Source organism: Neolamprologus multifasciatus, chromosome 7, assembly GCF_963576455.1.
Source record: "Neolamprologus multifasciatus chromosome 7, fNeoMul1.2, whole genome shotgun sequence".
Classification (NCBI taxonomy): domain Eukaryota; kingdom Metazoa; phylum Chordata; class Actinopteri; order Cichliformes; family Cichlidae; genus Neolamprologus; species Neolamprologus multifasciatus.
In genome coordinates, this window is record NC_140445.1 from 49,678,869 (window position 1) to 49,700,888 (window position 22,020).

Here is a 22,020-nt window from a genome sequence, read left to right on the forward strand (position 1 = left end):
TTACAGGTGGAGGCCGCTGACATTTTTCCCCTCCTCATCTTTTCTGACTGTTTTTTTTTTAAACTCGTTTTTGGAGTTGGCTAGGGTCAGTGTCACTACTGGCTGCATGAAGTGATGCCTGGAGCCTACAGATTTGCACAGGTAGTCCAGAGTATCCTCCAGGATGGCATATCAGTACGTGCCATTGTCAGAAGGTTTGCTGTGTCATCCAGCACAGTCTCAGGAGGATACAGGAGATTTCAGGAGACAAGCTATTACTCTAGGAGAGCTGGACAGGGCTGTAGAGGGTCCATAGAATACCACAATTGGCAGGTCCACCACTGGTGCCCTGTGCTTATCACAGGTGAACGCAGGTTCACCCTGAGCACGTGTGACATACCATGGAGCCATGTTATGCTGCCTGTAACATCATTTAGCATGACCAGTTGGGTTGTGGGTCTAAGATGATCTGGGGAGGCTTAGCCAAGACCTTAACAGTCTAGGCAAAAGCACCTGACTGCCATTAGGTATTGGGATGTAATCCTTGGACCCAACGCTGCTCACGAGAGTATATACAGAAGGCAGGAACTGATACCCATTACTGCAGCAGTGGGCAACTCCAGGCCTTGAGGGCAGGTGTCCTGCAGGTTTTAGATCTCACCCTGGTACAACACACCTGAATCAAATGATTAGTTGTTCACCAAGCCTCTGGAGAACTTCAAGACATATTAAGGAGGTCATTTAGCCATTTGAATCAGCTGTGTTGGATCAAGGACACATCTAAAACCTGCAGGACACCGGCACTCGAGGCCTGGAGTTCCCCACCCCTGCATTACTGGTTCCCATGCTTGCCTGACCTAAATCCAATTGTTCACATCTGGGACATTATGAAGTTGCACCTCAGGCTGTCCAGGAGCTCGGTGATGCCCTGGTCTACATTTTGGAGGAGATCCCCCAGAACACAATCCGCTGTCTCATTAGGAGCATTCATGCAAGTACAAAGTTGATATTTAACACTAACACATTACCCCTCCATATCAGTGGATCAGTACATATCCAGCATGATCCACCCCCATTGAGACATGCTGTATTTTAAAGATTTAATTTAATTTTGTAATTGCATAGGTAATAAAAATCATGCAATCTTGAGTTGCAGTGAAAAACTCTAACCTTTATTTGAGACTAGAAAATAGAGAGACATAGCAAAATGGCAAATATATATTCAATAAATAAACAAGAATAAACAAAGATAAATGCAAATAATATGTATAGCCAGACATAACAAAGCCACACAGAGCCCAAGAGTTGATGGCAGAGCAGATATTTGAAGTTAAATGTCAGCCATTAAGATGGATCATTCAAGATGTACAATTCTCTGTAATATATTTTTAAACAGTCTTAAATTATTTTCTAGATGGCAGTTGCTTTAAAATTTGAGGAGTGCTGATATACCGAGGTAGCTTTTGGAGGAGATCTTTATAAATAAAAATGACAGAGTGTGGGTTCTGTTCTTGTTGCCAGCCTGCTTTTTCCATAGGCTGCACAGTGATGAGTGTGAAATATATCCCCTGTAATGAAATGCACAGCACAGTGATAAACTGTATCAAGGTGTTCGAGGTAGAGTGAGTAGCATGAGAATGAGTCAAGCACGGACACGATGCTCATCTGTGCGATCGTGTCCCTGTCCTCAAAGCACGGAAACATGTTTCATTCAAATTTATGAGAACAATTCTTATTCACCATTGGTGTGAAGAGGTTCGATATTGCAAATAAGAAATGTAAATCCAGTGCAATACGGTCGTATTGTAAGAAAATAACTAAAACGCTTAGACAGCCAAGTTATGCCCTAACAGGTGCTGCTCATTTTGCTCAATTAGACCTCTGTGGAGCCTCTGCATACACAGTCCTTTATTGACATCACTCCCGTTGCAGCTGTTATCCCACTGTTATTATCATTGTTTTTTGTACACGGTGTTATTTGACAATCTCTGCTCAGCTTAGCAGAGGCTTAATCACGCAGGATGAGTAAAAATGTATTTGTTTGTGTGCACACCTTTTAAATGAACTTCTCCAGTGGACTGGTTCTGTGTAAAAAGTGGTCAAAGCACTGAGATCATCTGAGTGAGTGGGAAAAATGCAGACAAGCCGCTATGTGCAATGATTCATTTTGACTGATTGAAAATCGAGCATTGCAGCCTTAAGTGTTTCAATCCCCACCTCTTATAGACCCTCTGCATCTTGACCTCTGTCTCCCACTAATGAATTCAAATTTGTTTCCCAGTGGCTCTATGTGTGCAAAGTATTTAGGCCTACTAAAGGCCTAAATACAGCAAGGAGGCTAAGTTTGACAGTGATGTAGATGAGCTTCTTTTATGCTGAAAATCAAACCTAAGAAAAACCTAAGAAAAAAAACAAATGATTTCTTTCAGCCAGTGTCCAGAAAAAACACATCATTATGTTCAAGGGACAAGTAATAGTAATATACAACACCCCAGATAATAGTAATCAATAGACCATCAGCCTTCAGCATGGGACATAACTGCTTGTTTTTTATCTGGCCAGTAATTTCATTAGTTGTGTTTTCAATTGAAAGAATTCTCAGTGAGCAACCCACATCTCATTTAGCTTTGTTCTCACCCCTTCTCTGCTTTTCTCTCCCCCCCTCTCTTCAGATATTGATGAGTGCGCTGAAGGAAAGCACTACTGCAGGGAGAACACCATGTGCGTTAACACCCCCGGTTCCTTTATGTGTATCTGCCATACGGGCTACATCAGGATCGATGACTATTCCTGCACAGGTGAGCTCGTATGCTAGCCTTTTGACAGTCAAGTACACAAAGTTCTGGTTTTATTCTACTTCTCTGTTTCAGCTATTTTGTGAAGACATTTATGAGACCTTCAGATCATATGCACAAGGATAATGCCTTTGCATGGGCGTGAACAATCTGTCTGCATACTTACAGCAAGTTACTGCCAGCTAGAAATGATTTCATTAGCATCTTTAGTCATGCACTAGAGGATGGTATTATGGTATTTTATGTCGTAACAAGTACTTCAGCCGAAAGCTGCACAGAAGTCTGGAGATATAGAAGAGCAAGAGTCAGCCAGTGTCAGCAAGAGTCAGTTCAGACATAAACATTGTGAGTTATCAGCAATGTTTGACAGAATGAGGAAGCTGTGTAATATTAAAAAAACCATGTGATGACAGGAAGACATAGGTATCAAGCAATACCTGCAAAACATGTTGTAAACCTTTGCCATGCGCTACGCCTCCTCTAACTTTTTCTGTCACATCCCAGACGATGGCTGGTTAGACACGTGTCTGCAAATCTGCCACTTGATGTGCATGTGGAAGGATAAATGTCAGAATTTCATTTGTACCCCTTGGTCACTTAACATCTACAGTCACACTATGGTAAACAGTGGCTGGAGACCGCGGCATGACCAAGGTTGAGACAGCATGCAGTCAACTGCCATCTTTGAATCAAGTTTGGTGCTACGAGTGAACTGAAGTTACCTATTACATGCAATGTGTTTGTGATGATGAAGCATTTTACTGTGATAGATCAACAAAAATCACAGACATGTTGTGTCTATCTAAATATACAGAAATTTAGATTACTTGCATTCAGAGTCAGTTCTGAAAAATTCTGAAATTCCTCTAAAGATAGTGACATAGTTGCAGCAAAATGACCTATGCACTGTATAAGAATTTAACCAGCTGGCAACCAGTTGCAACCACAACCACATGCAACCACAGATGCATTGTAGATGACTTGCGCTTATCAGTGCAGACTGACTTTGATTGATTGCAACATGTTGGCAATCTGTCTACATTTACAAATGAAGTAGAAATTATTTGCAATTAACAAACACTGGCAATCCAAGTCAAACTGGTTTGGAGACCGGTTGCCTCCCACAAAGCAACCTGAGCAACTGCCTTGTAATTGAATGTAGTCCCTCAGAGGTCGGGCATGCAACACCCTCATCCCCTGGGAGACCAGCTCGTTGCCACAACTACTTGCAGTCAGTCACTAGATGTGAATAAAATTCCAACTTAGTCGCAAGGAGGTTAGCATCCTATTATTGCTTTAGTTTAGCTGAGCTGTATCCCACAGTGATAGAGAACACAACCATGGACCACTTAGTATTAGCCTGACTGCTTGATACTATAAGTCAGCACAAGCTGATAGCAAAGAAAACACTGACAACTGAGATGAAGTGTTAAATCAATTTTCAGTTGCCTTGAATTAATAGAGATTACAAATTCTGTCTTTGTTAAAACTTCAGCTTTGTCAAACTGCAAAAGTAATTACATATATTTATTATATAGAAAAACCTTCCATCTTTCAACCCTATTATACTGTCAGTTGTTTGTTATATAACATATTTACAACTCCAAACTTTTTCTAAAGGATTCCAATAGTTGGCTCAGACTTTATCCTCACACTAAGCAAAAAAAAAAAAGAAGAAGGCTGTCTTCTTTGTGTGTATGTGTGTGTGCAGTCTTCATATGGTGTGTGAATGTACTCTGTGTATGTGTATATGTGTGAGGAGAAAAACGCCAAAGAGAACCTGAGAAACAGCAAACCTGTACGTGGAGGCGGCAGATCCGTTTGTTCGTGATCAAAGTTGGAACCAAAGTCATTTTCAAAAGATTGCGTGGATGATTTGCATTCTTTCTTATATGTCCGTATTATATGTAGAAAGAATGTCTTTGTGTAGCACTGCTGGTCATACCAGCTGGTCATTTTCTACTAGATGGATGCACTGTTGTATGTAAGAGAAATAGAGCCACGTCACATCATTTTATTTTGATATTCCATCGTGCAAAAGCACAACAAAGGAGTAATTTATCTATATTTTTTAAAAAGCCACATTTGCACATGTACTTAGCCAAGAGAAAACACAACATTTATGGATTCAAGGTCCAGACAATGGAAGCTTAAGGCAGTGCTTTAGAGAAGGAGCTCCTACCAGGAGACCGTTCGGTTTGCTAACCCCGCCACTTGCCTTGTAGTGTTTGCAATATTATTATTATTGATATTTATGCTCTCACTGTCTTAGCCCCGAAGCCATGGATGTTCCCTAGATATGCACTGTGTACACTCAGTTGAAGATCATGAAATTATTGGTAATTTTTCAGTTTCTAAATCTAATGAATGTTCTGTATTTTAACCCTGAGGGGGGCAAATTTCCCAAATGTGATCAAGATTTGCAAATTTGTACAATATTTTTTTTGCACGCAGTCAAAAAATAACATAATAATGAAAGCCAACTGAAATATTTATATATATGAATTTCACTTGGCACAACTGATATATTATTATTAATATTATGTACTATCCAGTAACAACAAAAATCAGTGGACAAAGAGGTGAAAAGATTCTGCAGTGTTAGAGATTTACTCTAATGTGAAGAATGCTGCAGGAATATGGGAAGTCATATTTTAAATGGATTATGTAAAAGCTCACCTCTATGTGTCACTTTTAAAATACCGTGTGCACATCCACACTTAAGAATAGAATATAAAGGGGAAAAAAATCAGTAATCCTTTTATGATGTAATGTCCCTGTCCTTCTACGCGACTGACACAATGTCATTCATCAGGGATGAGCAGCAGATCTGCCTCATTCCTCAGCAGTTGTTTGCAGCTTGTGATACACGATGCTAAGTAGCTCCCTCTGCGCATCATTTCCGAAGAGGAGGCAACATGCTGCATTTCCTCTGTGCCTGTAATTAAAAAAGCAATTTGCACCAATGCAAACGAACTCAGTGGCAGCACAGCGAAAGAGCTGGCAGATTTAGGCTCGCCGACTTCCTGCTGTGCCATTGGAGTTTGAATTAAAGCTGTGAGACTCAGCGACATGATGACTTTGAAACCTCCCATTTCCTGTTCCATTCCTAGCTGTAGTTTCTCTCTTACTTTATTAATGGAAATCAGGGAATGACAGAGCAAAGTTAAGGTTTTTTTCCCCAAGTGTTTTTAAAAACAGGCATAAACAAGTTAAAGTTGAGAATGAGGAATAGCATTTTTGTGGCCGCAACAAAAGCACATTCATCTTTTTTGTCTTGTGCGCTTGTGATTTATTTAGAGAAAGAAACATCCTCGCTTACTCAGTCGTTTTTCCACATTACCTTTAGACAGCCACTGTACCTCGTGTGATTTCAATCACTGTGTTTTCTCTAGTCTTCTGAGCTGTGGGCAAGTTATATTGTTTTACCCATTTGTCTTTCTTCCACTGTGTGCTCAGGCCCCAGATTCACAATGAAGATTAATTCCACAAACCCAATGGATTAAATTGTGTCACTATATTTTATGTAGTCTCCTATTAAAATGCCTTCAAGCCACTGTAGTGGAACACACAGCTATGCGCCTCCTTATAAAAGTCAATTTGTGTGATTAAACCTAGGCTTATGCAAAGGCTTGATGTAATGACTTTTCCCCCTTGCTTCAGTCAAATTACCGTCATGATCTCCCTGCAGTTTTATTGGACTGTGTTCTTCCACACAGCTACTATCACTGTCTGCTACAGTGTGCAGTCAGTGGTATGGTATCACCTTACCTCTTAGACTAATTAGTAAGCCAAATTATAGTCAAATTAGGTGCCTTTATTCCTTAATGGAAAGTATATATGTGCCAGAAAACACACTTCTCCTAATGTATACCTGTGTGCTGAGATCAGTACCACCTTGGTAGTCGCAGTGGCAGTAACTGACAGTAACAACAGGAAGATGCTAAGTTACTAGCTGCAGGAATCTACCGCTTCTTAGTAATTGAACATCTGCTTGTGTTTGAAAATAGTCCAAAGGGAATGCTGATTCCTCTAAGTTGCTCACACATAAAATATTATAGCTGCGGAAGAAAAGATTAAAGCCCCCCCCCCCCCCCCCCCCCCACACACACACACACACACACTAGCTGTCACATGATGTATGCGTGACTACATCATTTATGGTGCCTTTCACCAATTAACAAATTGCAATCTCAGCAGAAACAATGGTTCCAGCATTGATGGACGAATTTCTGCATGCATTAAAGTGTTGCATGTTAACCAGTCTGCCTTAGTAAAGAGGATTAAATTGACCCTAGCTCATTTCATGGCTCAGTGTTTATATGCATGATAGTGTATTAAAGGGCTGATCTGCAGATTTAGGCCTGAGAGAACCAGCATGGAACTGTGGCTTTATTTATCCTCAGCTTATCAGGGGGTCAGCGAGCTCAGACAGAAGACCATATTTTACATGAAAACCACCTGCGGTGAGGGAGGTGGATGGGCTCAGACCCCAGCTGGGGGTGGACTGGAACATGTGGACTTCGTGTACTTGTTTAAATGAAATATGTCCAGCCAAAAGCTGAGGCTCTATATGGTTGAGGGTACAGTGAGAGAAGCATGTGCAACTTTCTTTTGCTACTGTATCCTTCATCTTGAAGGTCAAGATTCCGCCTCCTTTCTCCCCCTCCACCCATTCTTCATCTTTTCCCCAAAGTGCCCGAGGTGCTCCCGGCTCTGTGAGATTAGCAGCTAATCCATGAAAGGTAGGGGATTGGTTGTGCTCTCCGTTTAAACGTTATTAAAGAAGGCTGTCCTGAGGTGTGTGTTTTTGCTAGGTGTATATGTGGACGCCTCCCCTTGTTCCTAAGGTGCCTATGTAGTTAGTGTGTGTCCCGGTTCTAATCCCCTGATAACCAGACCTGGGCCCCTGAGGCTGAGGAACCGGCTGAGGGCTGGGATGGCGGGAGACAAGGAGTAAGGAATGGACAAAGGCCACAGGTGGAGCAGGAGGTTTGTCAACAGCAGAGATCAGAAAAGATGACTTTTAATCTGATGACTCAAAAGGTCTTGCAGCTGACATGGAGGGTTTTTTCCCCTCTTTTTAAAGTACATCTGTATTCTGGTTGAACAACAGGATCCCATGGGCACTTAGACTTAAAAGTTTTCAATTTCTGCTGGTCTGAACAGTGTTATGTCTTTGGCATTTTAAAGGTGCCCTAGAGAGTTTTTGTTGCAGAAGTTGCTAAGAAGTACAAAAACCATAAAAACACTTCTAGTTAAATTCCTCTCGCCTTTAAATATTCTCCTAATCATTTTCTAAACACAGTAAAGGATTTACATTACAATTTAATTTTGTTTTTGCTTGCACTCTTTTTTTCTTTTTCTTTTTTTTTGCATCTTGTTAAATTTCCTGGTAAAGAAATAGTACAAAATCATTGACTGGACTGTGCATCACATCATCCAGGTGCAGATGTTAAAACAAAATGGGAAACATATTGTACAAAAATCCCCAAAACTGTGCTCCAATCCTGGCTTTAAGTTATTAGAGGAACAAATAAATATTGGCTCTTCATCATTTAGTTTTCTTTTCTTTTTTTTATCGTCTTGGTCACCAAAATAGGCAAATTGAGAAAGGAACAGAAGTTTTTCTTGTTGTAAAACATTATAAGATTGTAGTCTTTTCAAGCTTGGGATTGTAAAATTAAATCGGAGGTTACATTGTTTTGGGGAAAGCAGCTGGAAGGTCAGACATCAATGAAACTGGTGTTGTTTTGGCAGAAGGTGGATGGAGTCAAGCGGGAGGAGAAACAGACAGCTAGAGAGAGATCCCTGGTGACAGGCTGTACATAATTGATTGTTTATCTGTCTACAGCCTGAGCAGCAGCAGCCAGCGAGGAAATGCTTCTCTCACGCCACCACACACGTACGCATTTTAGGGATTTAGTTGGTGATTAAATTAGGAGTCGCTTACACTGAGTGCAGGAGTGTAATAAGCCTAAATTCCTAAATAACCCAAATTACCAGGAACCAATACTAAAACTCAAGGGTCATAGTGATGATGCACACTCTGGATTCCCTCAAACACCCGGTGGCTCTGCTGGCCTGTGTGTGTGTTCAAAGAGACAGCTTGGTGTTTGCTGCTCTGGCAGATGTGACCTTGGCAAGAAAAAAAGAAAAGCCCCTAATTCTCTTTCCTCTCTCCTGTGCTCCTATTACTGTTTTTATATGCCCATGAGCAGACTTTAATTCTGCCCAACAGCAGGAAAGTTTGTGTGTGTGTGTGTGTGTGTGTTACAGGAGCAGTGCAGTGGGCCCTACTAAGTGCCCTTCAATCCATCTCACACACACTTGCACGCATACATCATACTCTCGATGGAGGAGCTCATCACAATGTCACTTTCAATTTGGAAGAGCCCACGGTCTGCTCAGGAGATATAATGGATTGGGTGATGGCAGGGAAATGGATGATGCGGTTCAGGTCTACCGCAACAAGCATTCGGGTTTCTGATCCTTTCACCTTTCAGGTGCCGTCTTTAAGTCTTGACTGTCTTTACGAAATGCATGCACAAAAAGTTGAGCAAAATAAATAAATAAAAAAGAACGCTCCAAAAGTTTACTTCATGTCTGAAGAAAATATATTTGAGAAGTTTGTTTATTTCTGTCCCCTGGCAAGCTTGAAGCTAACCCCAAATCCTTAAAATAACAAGAAACTGTCCAAACGGTTTACTCCAGATTAGCACTAAATGCTTTGTATTTGTGTTTTTCAAGAGTCTTAACCCTTTTGGAGAGATTTAGTTGACTGCTTATCCATTTAGCAGCCTGTAAAAGTTTTCACCACAAACAACATGATGATATGAATTGAAAAACAAGATTCTCCAGCTGAGAGAGTGAATACTGTACTGTATGGACCTTTAATGAACGGCTTGTGCTCTGCAGCCTCTCGGGCTATGATGGGATACAGAGATGTTAAGTATGGAAAAGAAGATTTCAAAAGGATAAAGTCTGGAAGGTTTTTGAGACTTATTCTGTGCTTGGTAAGCAAGTACATATCAGAATGCAATATTTATGTGAATCTCCCAAATACTATGGATGAGTATTCTTCTTTTGTGTGATTCTCAGAGGGATAAAGATCTGCTTTTATGTTCAGGGGCAGATGAAGGACTTGCATTAAGATCCATCTTCCCGTAGCAAGGGAACGGACTTAAATGCTTATAGTTCCTACACTGAACAGTTAGCTTCAAATAAGATTTTTTCCAATAACTCGTCATTGCATTATTGCTTCTATGTTTATTTACTGTGTAAACAAACACAGAGGCCTCAGAGGATAAAACAAAAGAAGTCAATAAGTGAGCACAGGCTAAAAACTTCTGCCACTGTATTTTTAATGACCCGTTTGAATCCAATAGTATAACAAAGCTTTGCAATTCTACCGGTGTAAACAAATTTATAATACCGATAACTCAGCAATGGTAGTTTCTCACTTTATTAATACGAGTAATCGATAGAACGAAGTGCTTGTGAGGAAGAGACCGAACTGGTGTTTGGTGTAAAACGGGATACTTTTGTGACACTTGAGCATGATATTGTTTCAGGGAAGTGTTGAGATCCACCAGCCACAAGCAAATGAAATCATATTTGTTTGAGAACACATCATCTTGTGACAAACGAAAAAGCAGACACACAGAGAGTGATATCATCAGGATAACGTCTCCCCTGCTGCTTCAAATGGTTTCATTCACAGCACTCTTTTTTTTTTTTTAAAGAGGCCTATTTATAAGTTCGGATCCCTCAAGTAAAAATATGACAATTAATTGAGATTTATTGTCAGCTGTCACAAGACATTGTCTTTTGTAAACAGCTACTTTCAAATTAAATGTTTTTTTCATTTTAAATTTGTAACTACTAGCCCTAATGGCTTAATTGTTTTCTTCTTTATGTGGCATCATTACATAGTTGCAGCTGGACTGTTTGTTTTATTAGCCTTCACTCCAGGTTTTCATTTGATTCTGTTTTGCCACTTCAGTCTTCCCAAAGTTCTCCTCACAGAGGGAAAGAGATTTGTTTGCCAGTTGGATACAGTATGTTGTCACGGGCTGTAGCCATTAGTCAAGCTTGTCAGTGATTCATAACACAGCATATCACTAACTCCACAGTGATGGGAGCCTGGGAGTTCCAGTTCTACGGGGACATTTTGTTAATGCTTGTATAAAACATTTCCTGTGGGTACTTAACACGCCAATTGTGCCAATTGCAACGCTCGAACTAAAGGCTAATGGCTTATGTACTGTATGTAAACTGCTACACAAGGATGAACCATATTGGTGTGTGCGCGGAAATTAAAGTGTTTATTTTCTGCTATTACGAAGCAGACACTGAGACGTCTCCGTCCCTCATGATGTGCAAAAACAAAAACGGCAAATTGCAGCAAAACATCTGAGACAATTTTTTTCACGACAAATCTTGATGGAAGAGAGAAAAGTGACTTATCCTCCAGTTGGCTGTTTGTCACTGATGTCTTATTACTAGACTCACAGCTGTCTAACTATCAAGTCGTTTAAAACAAGGCACAGTTTGAAATTTTGTCCTTGTTTTTTTTTTGTTAATGGTTAGTAAAACAAATTAGCAGCTGGCTGCGATCATTTCTGATATTTACAAGGAGGATAAACGCTCACTTTTCTTTAATCAAGTGTTATTTTCTTGATGGCTGTAGTTCTTTGCAGATGTGAAGACGATTTCTGAACTGTTGCTAGAGTGTTTTCCTCTGCTTGTTTGGGAAGATGCTGCATAATACGAAAAGTATACTTTGTGCTAGTGAGGAACCTGCTCGGATTGATGCATGTTTTATTATTGTGTTGTTTGCAGAACATGACGAGTGCCTCAGCGGACTCCACAACTGCGATGAGAATGCCTTGTGCTTCAACATGGTCGGAGGCCACAGCTGCTCCTGTAAGCCAGGCTACACGGGCAATGGGACAGTCTGCAAAGGTAATCTCACCAGGTTCATTTTGTATTGTTAAGTTCTGCTTCACTTGACCACTGTTGTTTTTTCCCTTTGTTTTAACAAACAGTGTTTTTCTAATTTAGATGTTGTGTCACGTACTATATATATATATATATATATATATATATATATATATATATATACATATATACATATATATATGATAAAACATTAAAATAGTCTTCACTTTCAGGGGAAACTGCATTGTTTCCAGTGACCGTGTAATATGAAAAAATAAGTCGGAATGTAGTGAAGTCTTCAAGAATGTCAGTGTATTGTGGCACACAATGCACAGCTAAGAAATGTAAACAAAAACAGAATAATTTCTAGTTTTATTAATTTATTTCATTTTTTATGCTGGTTTTAATGACATCCTGGAAAAAAAATACTAAACGTTCCATCCTTTTTCTCTGGGCCAAATTTAATTTAACCTCCTAAGACCCAAACTCTTCCACAGCATGCATTTTTAATTTCTCTTTGATATTTGGGCATATTGGGGCCCAATGCATGTAAAAACAGAATTACCAGAATTACCAGATTTTTTTTTTTTACCTGATTTTTGTTTCTAAGAAAAACGAGAGCCACAAATAAGGATATTCGTTTAAAATTTTGATAGAACAGTAGCAGTATAATGTCCTCGTAAGTGGATATCAGGCCCTTGTAGAGCAAAATTGAGTATTTTGGTCTAAATAACCCAAAATGTGATGTCCACATATGTGGATGCCAGGTCCTAGGAGGTTGAAATTGACTGTGGAAAGATAGAAAATTATTCCCTTTCAGTCCTCGCTGAGGTCACCTCTATTCATGCCTTTAAGGCAGATGACCTGTGATGACATATACGGAGCCCCACCTGCAAACATATACACCCTGGTGATTCACTCACACCCAGAACTGTGACATATGCATACTTACCTGTTGAGAGGTCAGATTTGATAGCTAAAGGTCTGCCCCCAAGCATCGACGATCCAAAGGGCTGGAATCACTAGAGAGTCTTCCCTTTTCTACAATTAAGATTTATTTGGCAGGTATACCTGCTTGTTATATTGGCTTTGATGTGGTGATGCCAGGTGCACATCATCTTGCCATGTGTGGTTTTTTGGGTTTTTTTTTTTTTTTTTTGAAAGAGTCTGTCAGCTGAGATCCATGTGATTAGGTTGACTTTGGTGCCGGAGACTTTTTGTCGCCCCCCAACTTTTGAACTCATCCAGTCTGTAGATATGACGTTTCTTTCATGTAAAACTGCATTGCTTCTCACTCTGGCATCTGCAAAGTCTTTGGTTTACTTTCATGCTTTGACTGTGCATCCTTCTTACACACTGTTCTCTTCTGATGGCCTCAAGGTCATATTAGGGCCGAATGCAGGGTATTTATGTGAGAATATTCCTCAGGCATATAGCTCTATGGATTTTGAGCTCCTGAGTTTTTGCCTCCCCATAGAAAAGGCTATATTACATTTGTGCAGTGCATGTGATTACACAGTTTGCGAATCCAGCAACAGTAACCTCAAGGCACATTCTATTGCAATTTAAAGACCCTACAATAATACAGTCTTTTGTACAAAACCATTCAAAGAAAAATTATCAACAGGTAAATTAATGATGTAAAATGAACATTGCTACCATCTTCATCATCAAATTTCTGTCAAAGATCATTAGTTTTAGCCATTGTTCTGTTAAGCATATCATATCATAAAGTATATGATGGTGATTCTACTCTCTCCTCCACCCACTGAAAAGCCCTCTGTGACCCAGATTTAATGAGTGCCTGTCATGTTTGCAGTTCTATATGTGATCTCTGTGCTTTGTAGAAAATTGACCTGACCTCAGCTGGTTAATCTATTTCTTGAGTAGAAATCTATTTATGGTGGAGCTGCACATTAAGATAACTTTGCTTGGTCATGATGAGCACTAGGTACACTACACAAACATGCACATACAAATACATGATAGAAGCTGGAACCCTTCACCCAAAACTGTGCTATAATAATTTATTATAGTTTAGACAGACTCTTGCATCTGTCTTTTGGGTTTTTTTGTATCCCCCAACTTAATGAAAGTGCAATTCTTCATTTTTGGAGTGCTCTTTTTAAGCACTGCTTTTACACGTCTTACTAAACAGGTTTTCATTTGCTTTCAGTACTTTTCACTCTTTATTCTGAGGAAGCATGGTATGATTTGTGCATATATTACATTTATTTCCATTTCCATTTGTGTCAACTTCAGTGACTTCTCTGTGTTTTGGGGACACATTAACTAACAGCCTACCCACGGATAATGAACATTTTTGAATTAACCTTGGTGAGATGCATTAATCACGCAAAATAATATTGTGCAAGCCTATAATGAATCACATCACCAAATTAGCTCTTATTCTGTATGCAAATACATATGCTGCTGCTGGTCTAATTACATAGTTAATGCTCGTTAATCTTAGTGAGTAATGGCTCCTCTCCTCTGGTGTATCTCCAGCAATGTGTGACGGATTGTGCCAGAATGGGGGAACCTGCGTTTCACCTAACAACTGTGTTTGCCAGCAAGGATTTACTGGGAAGAGATGTGAAACAGGTAAACATTTGTTTTCGTTACGTTCTTACATTTCTTTTCCCATAAAACAAACAAACAAAAAAAAAGGAACTTTTGATTGAATGTGTAAGAAAGAACATGTTGCAGGACGAGGAGGTGTTTTACACTCTTGAGAATAAGACTAAACGAAGGAAGGAAAATGGGAGACTGTACTGTAAATGCTTTTTTTTTTTTTTTTTGCAGTGTTCTCACTAAGCTATATTAACTGCCCCTGTGTGCATTTGAATGTGTTTGTGGCGGTGTGCATGTCCGTGAACGTGTCTGACTGTGTGGGTCGGGCCTCCGTGGTGAGCGATGAGCTTGTGCCTCTTCCAAGTGGCCCAGTGGTGGATTTGAACTGCAGCTGCAACAATAATAGGCATTAGCCCATACATATCACAGCCCATATTAATCAGCATGGCATTCTCCTCATAGGCTTTATGCTACATGCACATTACAGCTGTGCAAACTCCTGATGCACCATATCAAATAGGACTAATAATAGATGAACTGAGTGTTAAGTCAGCTAGCAGCCATTGAGATATGTGAAACATTGTGATAAGACTCAGGGCTTTCTATGTGTGTTTTTTCCCTACAGTGTTGCTGATTTAAGGTAACCAAGAAACATTGTATTTCTTGTACTTGTATTTGATGCATTATATGTCTAATCTACAGCAGCAGCACCTTTCTCATAACCCATTTCAACCTTTCATGGAGTGTCCTTCAGGAGACATGTAGCCAAAGCAATAGAAAGCCATGACAGCTCTCTCACTGTGCGTGCTCGTGTTTGAATGAGGCAAGCTGAGCCCCTTTGCTTTCTCATTGGTTCAGGTATTGATTGCACATAAAGGACCTTTTTTTTTACAAGGCGCCCTTTTTACTGCCCGTCTTAAAGTAAATGAATTTCCTGAGATGCTGAGAAAGGAGTGTGTGTGTGTTTGTGTGTGTGTGTGTTTGAGAGTGAGAAAGAGAGTGAGAGAACTTGTGTTAACACACCTAGCCAGCCATAATGCCTTATGCTTTTCCTCATTTTGCAGCAGAGAAGGGGCTGAGAACCTCGTCCCTTAGTAATTGCACGTTCCAAGCAATCACACATTTCATTACTTTCTTTAGTGTTTTAGATCCCCACTTTCTCTCCTTGCTCCTTGTCTCCTCTTCTATTTGCCTTTATTCATTCTCCCATATCTTACAAAAAACCCAAAAAACTAGCCAAAATGTAAAAAAATATGGAGCATATTGCACATTTTACTGCATATTGTAAAAACGGAGACCAAGACATAAATAGCGGACACTCCTTTGTTGTAGCACAACTTTCTTCTTCCCATACTGTGCTATTATTTTCTGGGTTACTCAATCACACTTGAGACTTTTCATGCTAGCGACTTGATCCTGCATTACATCGGCTCAGTATACGAGGAAGAAACACAATGTCATTTTTTTTTCTTCCTTTTTATGTGCTTTTGTTTTAAAGCTGGTCTACCTGTTTCCCTTTGTTTGCTTCCTGTGTGCTAAGCTAAAGTGGTCGTTCACTTATGATTTATATTTAAAGAACATAAAGGAATGATATTAATCTTCTTATTTTAACCCTGGGAATGAGCAAATACAGCATGTGTCATTCCCAAAATGTCATTCTTCCATTTTTTGTTTCCTCTGCAATGTTTTCTCTGAAAAGAGAAAACAGTTCTTCTTAATGATGAGGCCAATGGGGCTGAATGACTGGTAGCTCAGGGATCAATCTCCTCCTTGTTGCGTCTGATTAGAATCTGAGGTTCAAACAAACAGGATCTCACATGTACACCCAATCATGCTCCTCAAGCCTCAGGCAGTGGGATTTTTTTTTTTTTTTGTCACCACAGATGCCGCTGCTGTCGTTTGCACGCCTCCCTCCCACAATCTGACTCCCTCTCAGTCTTATCCAAGTCAGCCTTGTGACAGCTACCATATTGATGTTTTGTTTTTTTCCATCTGGGACCACCATCAGGGCCCTATTCTATAGGGCGAACGCCTCTGGCATTGTTTAGTGACTCCACCAGTCATTCAGAGTGAAAAGACGAAGGTCTTTCTTACTGTCTCCTCAGCGTGACAGGAACTCCCAGTGACGGACGCGTCTGCTGCAGAAGCTCACAGAGATGTATGGGGGTTAATGTACTGTTGGATATTCTGCTCTACTGGTGGTAAGGAGGTGGAGAAGGGATGGGTAGGAGGGGGGAGAGGGAAAACTGGGTTTGGGAGGAAGAGATGGAGATGTACAGGGAGAGTGACAGATGCAACATTCAAGGAGGGAAAGAGAAGAGAGGTTGTGGGCAGGAGGGGGATGAGAGGAGGTGAAGTGGAAAGGAAGATACAGACATGTTGGGGAAAACTGACTGATGCAGAGATGGAATGGATGAAGCGAGGGGATAGATGGGCGGTTAGAGGGTAGGGGTTAGCAAGTTTTCTCTGCATTTGGATGCGGAATGAGGCTGCTAGAGTTAGGGCTGCCGGAGGAGGAGAGGCAGAGCTGGTGAATGAACATGGAAAAGCTTTCACTAAGTCTGGGCTCCTCACCCCCCCCACCACCCCCCCTCACAAGAACCCTGTGAGCTTTTAGAGGTCTCCCCAGGGACTCCACCTCTTCTGCTGCTGCAGCGGCAGACTGACGGCCTGTCATAAGACACCAAACTTCAAGATCCACACGCACACCTATAAGCATGCATTAACGTATGAGAGGATGCCAACAGTTTGCAAATTGTCAGCTGGCCCCCTTATTTCAGGTTTCAGTGTTTTGTGGTATGCATAAGTCGAATATTTCGCGTCTGTGTATGCATGTGAATGTGTTGTTGTCTATTTTTGCTCGTGCGTTCTTGTAATTGTGTGCGGTGCACTCGCTGCCTTGTCATTGCCATTCAGGGGGAATAGATGGGGAGGGACAGGGGACACGCAGTGCTGACAGACAGACACCAGCTAGTGGAGAACTCTGACACATCATGAATTATGCAGGGTACAGCTGTGGCTGGGCACATTCACTTCAGTCATGGATATAAATGTACGCGGGGCCAGCCATGTAATATGTGCCCTGAACATGCCGCATAGTCAACATGGTAGCCCCAGGCTGGAGCTGTGTATGTTGTATGGCTTGGGAGAGACGCGCACATGCAGAAATATTATGTTTGTTTTTCAGTAATGCATCTGCTTGTTTTTTCAGTACTTTGCTAAGATGTTTTTTACCTACAGAAGTGAAACAAATCATATTAAAGAATGTCGAGGTCATCTTTTTCAGTGCTTTGTATTCTTATTACTTATGTGTGTGATGTAGTTCAATTCAATTCAATTCAATTCAATTTTATTTATATAGCGCCAAATCACAACAAAAGTCGCCTCAAGGCGCTTCATAGATACAGAGAAAAGCCCAACAATCATATGACCCCCTATGAGCAAGCACTTGGGCGACAGTGGGAAGGAAAAACTCCCTTTTAACAGGAAGAAACCTCCGGCAGAACCAGGCTCAGGGAGGGGCGGCCATCTGCTGCGACCGGTTGGGGTGAGAGAAGGAAGACAGGATAAAAGACATGCTGTGGAAGAGAGACAGAGATTAATAACAGGTATGATTCAATACAGAGAGGTCTATTAACACATAGTGAGTGAGAAAGGTGACTGGAAAGGAAAAACTCAATGCATCATGGGAATCCCCCGGCAGCCTACATCTATTGCAGCATAACTAAGGGAGGATTCAGGGTCACCTGGTCCAGCCCTAACTATATGCTTTAGCAAAAAGGAAAGTTTTAAGCCTAATCTTAAAAGTAGAGATAGTGTCTGTCTCCCAAATCCAAACTGGAAGCTGGTTCCACAGAAGAGGGGCCTGAAAACTGAAGGCTCTCCCTCCCATTCTACTTTTAAATACTCTAGGAACAACAAGTAGGCCTGCAGAGCGGGAGCGAAGTGCTCTAATAGGGTAATATGGTACTACAAGGTCATTAAGATAAGATGGGGCCTGATTATTTAAGACCTTGTATGTGAGGAGCAGGATTTTGAATTCAATTCTGGATTTAACAGGAAGCCAATGAAGGGAAGCCAAAACAGGAGAAATATGCTCTCTCTTTCTAGTCCCTGTCAGTACTCTTGCTGCAGCATTTTGGATTAACTGAAGGCTTTTCAGTGAGTTTTTTGGACATCCTGATAATAATGAATTGCAGTAGTCCAGCCTGGAAGTAATAAATGCATGAACTAGTTTTTCAGCATCACTCTGAGACAGGATATTTCTAATTTTAGAGATGTTGCGCAAATGGAAGAACGCAGTCTTACATATTTGTTTAATATGTGCGTTGAAGGACATATCCTGGTCAAAAATGACTCCAAGGTTCCTCACAGTGTTACTGGAGGCCAAGGTAATGCCATCCAGAGTAAGAATCTGGTTAGATACCATATTTCTAAGCTTTTCAGCGCCGAGTACAATGACCTCAGTTTTATCTGAGTTAAGAAGCAGAAAGTTAGTGGCCATCCAAGTCTTTATGTCTTTAAGACATTCCTGCAGTTTAACTAATTGGTGTGTGTTATCTGGCTTCATGGACAGATAGAGCTGGGTGTCATCTGCATAGCAGTGAAAATGTATGCTATGTCTTCTAATGATGCTGCCTAGGGGAAGCATGTATAATGTAAACAGAATTGGTCCTAGCACTGAACCCTGTGGAACTCCATAATTAACCTCAGTGTGTGAAGAGGACTCTCCATTTACATGCACAAATTGGAGTCTATTAGATAGATATGATACAAACCACTGCAGTGCAATACCTGTAATACCTACAGCATGTTCTAATCGCTCTAATAGGATATTATGGTCAACAGTATCGAATGCTGCACTAAGGTCAAGAAGGACAAGCACAGAGATGAGTCCACTGTCAGAGGCCATAAGAAGATCATTTGTAACCTTCACTAAAGCTGTTTCTGTGCTGTGATGAGCTCTGAAACCTGACTGAAACTCTTCAAATAAACCGTTCCTCTGCAGATGATCTGTTAGCTGTTTGACAACTACTCTTTCAAGGATTTTTGATATGAAAGGAAGGTTGGAGATTGGCCTATAATTAGCTAAGACTGCTGGGTCTAGAGATGGCTTTTTGAGTAAAGGTTTAACTGCAGCCACCTTGAAGGCCTGTGGTACATAGCCGATTATTAGAGATAGGTTGATCATATATAAGATCGAAGAATTAATCAATGGCAGGACTTCTTTGAGCAGTTTTGTAGGAATGGGGTCTAAAAGACACGTTGATGGTTTGGAGGAAGTAATTATTGAAGTTAACTCAGAAAGATCGATTGGAGAAAAAGAGTCTAACTTAACATCAATGGTACTAAGAGTAGCTGTAGATAATATTACATCTGTGGGATGATTATTGGTAATTTTTTCTCTAATGATAAAAATTTTATTTGTGAAGAAGTTCATGAAGTCATCATTAGTTAACGTTAAAGGGATGGTTGGCTCAAAAGAGCTCTGACTTTTTGTCAGCCTGGCTACAGTGCTGAAGAGAAACCTGGGGTTGTTCTTATTTTCTTCAATCAGTGATGAGTAGTAAGCTGTTCTGGCTTTGCGGAGGGCTTTCTTATAAAGCAACAAACTATTTCTCCAGGCTAAATGATGATCCTCTAAATTTGTGACACGCCATTTCCTCTCCAGATTACGAGTCATCTGCTTTAGGGTACGTGTTTGAGAATTATACCACGGGGTCAGGTACTTCTGATTAGAGACCTTAGTTTTCACTGGAGCTACAGTATCCAGAGTCGTACGTAGTGAGGAGGTGAAATTATTAACAAGATAATCGACCTCTGTTGGGGTAGCGTTCAGATAGCTGCTCTGCTCTGTGTTGGTACAGGGCATTGACGATGATAACAGTGGCTGGATTATATTCTTAAACTTAGTTACAGCGCTTTCAGAAAGACATCTACTTTGATAAAGTCCACTCTCCACTGCTGCGTAATCAATTATTGTAAATGTAAATGTTATCAGGAAATGATCAGACAGGAGAGGGTTTTCAGGAAACACTGTTAAATGTTCAGTTTCTATGCCATATGTTAAAACAAGATCTAGAGTGTGATTAAAGTGGTGGGTGGGTTCTTTTACATTTTGAGAGAAACCAATTGAGTCTAACAACAGATTAAATGCCATGTTGAGGCTGTCATTTTTAGCATCAACATGGATGTTAAAATCACCCACAATAATTATTTTATCTGAGCTCAGAACTAAATCAGATAAAAAGTCTGAGAAATCAGACAGAAACTCTGTGTAAGGCCCAGGTGGACGATAGATGATAACAAGTAAGACTGGTTTCTGAGTTTCACAGCTGGGGTGGACAATGTTAAGCATCAGGCTTTCAAATGAATTAAAAGTCTGTCTTGGTCTTTCATTAATTAATAGACTGGTGTGAAAAATTGCTGCCACACCGCCCCCTCGACCTGTGCTTCGAGATTTCTGGTAGTTAGAATGACTCGGGGGTGTTGATTCATTTAAACTAACATAATCATCCTGCTGCAACCAGGTTTCTGTAAGGCAGAGTAAATCAATTTGTTGATCAATTATTAAGTCATGTACTAACAGAGACTTGGAGGAGAGAGACCTAATATTTAATAATCCACATTTCACTGTTTTACTCTTTGGTTCAGATGTGGATACTGTATTATTCTTTCTTTGTAAATGTTTAAGTTGTTTGTTGCTGGTTTTTAGTTTGTTTTTTGTCTTTTTGGAAGCAGACACAGTCTCTATGGAGATGGGTTTTTGGGGGGGTAGCAGGAGGAGAGAAGCTGCAGAGAGGCGTGTAAGACTGCAACTCTGCTTCCTGGTCCCAACTCTGGATAGTCATATTTTGAGGGGTTTAATAAATTTGTCGATATTTCTAGAAATGAGAGCTGCTCCATCCAAAGTGGGATGGATGCCATCTCTCCTAACAAGACCAGGTTTCCTCCAGAAGGTTTGCCAATTATCTATGAAGCCCACATCGTTTCTGGGACACCACTCAGACAGCCAGCAATTTAAGGAGAACATGCGGCTAAACATGTCACTCCTGGTCTGATTGGGGAGGGGACCAGAGAAAACTACAGAGTCCGACATTGTTTTGGCAAAGTTGCACACCGATTCAATATTGATTTTAGTGACCTCCGATTGGCGTAACCGGGTGTCATTACTGCCGACGTGAATTATGATTTTACTGAATTTACGTTTACCCTTAGCCAGCAGTTTTAAATTTCCTTCAATGTCGCCTGCTCTGGCCCCTGGAAGACAATTGACTATGGTTGCCGGTGTCTCTAGCTTCACATGTCTGAGAACAGAATCACCAATTACCAAGAGTTTGACCCCCAGCGGGTGTGTCACCGAGTGGGGAAAAACGGTTAGATTAGGGTTGGTGGTGTACCTGGGGCTTCTGTTTAGGACTACGCTTCCTCCTCACCGTTACCCAGCCGTCTTTCCCCAGCTGCTTGGGATCTGCCGGGGAACAGCTAGCGGGGCCTACGCTATCTTCGGCTGCACCAGCTACAGGGGCCTGGCTAGCTAAGGGTGAGAGAAGGGTGCAAAGCCGAGTCTCCAGTTCAGTAATCCTGGCCTCCAGAGCTGCAAATATGCTACATTTGTTACAGATATCATTACTGCTAAAGGAGGCCGAGGAGTAACTAAACATCTGACACAATGAGCAAGAAAGTGCAGAAGGGACAGGTGAAGTAGCCATGGTGCTAACGGGTCGGC

The 22,020-nt window shown here is 40.9% G+C and overlaps 1 protein-coding gene across 1 annotated transcript in view; it reads left to right on the plus strand.

Moving 5' to 3' along the window:
- Positions 1-22,020, plus strand: part of nell2a (neural EGFL like 2a) — an 86,296-nt gene that overhangs the window by 42,087 nt on the left and 22,189 nt on the right. The window contains 3 exon segments of the mRNA XM_085164958.1: positions 2,652-2,777; positions 11,619-11,741; positions 14,226-14,321. Of these exon segments, the coding sequence (XP_085021084.1) occupies positions 2,652-2,777; positions 11,619-11,741; positions 14,226-14,321 (345 nt within the window).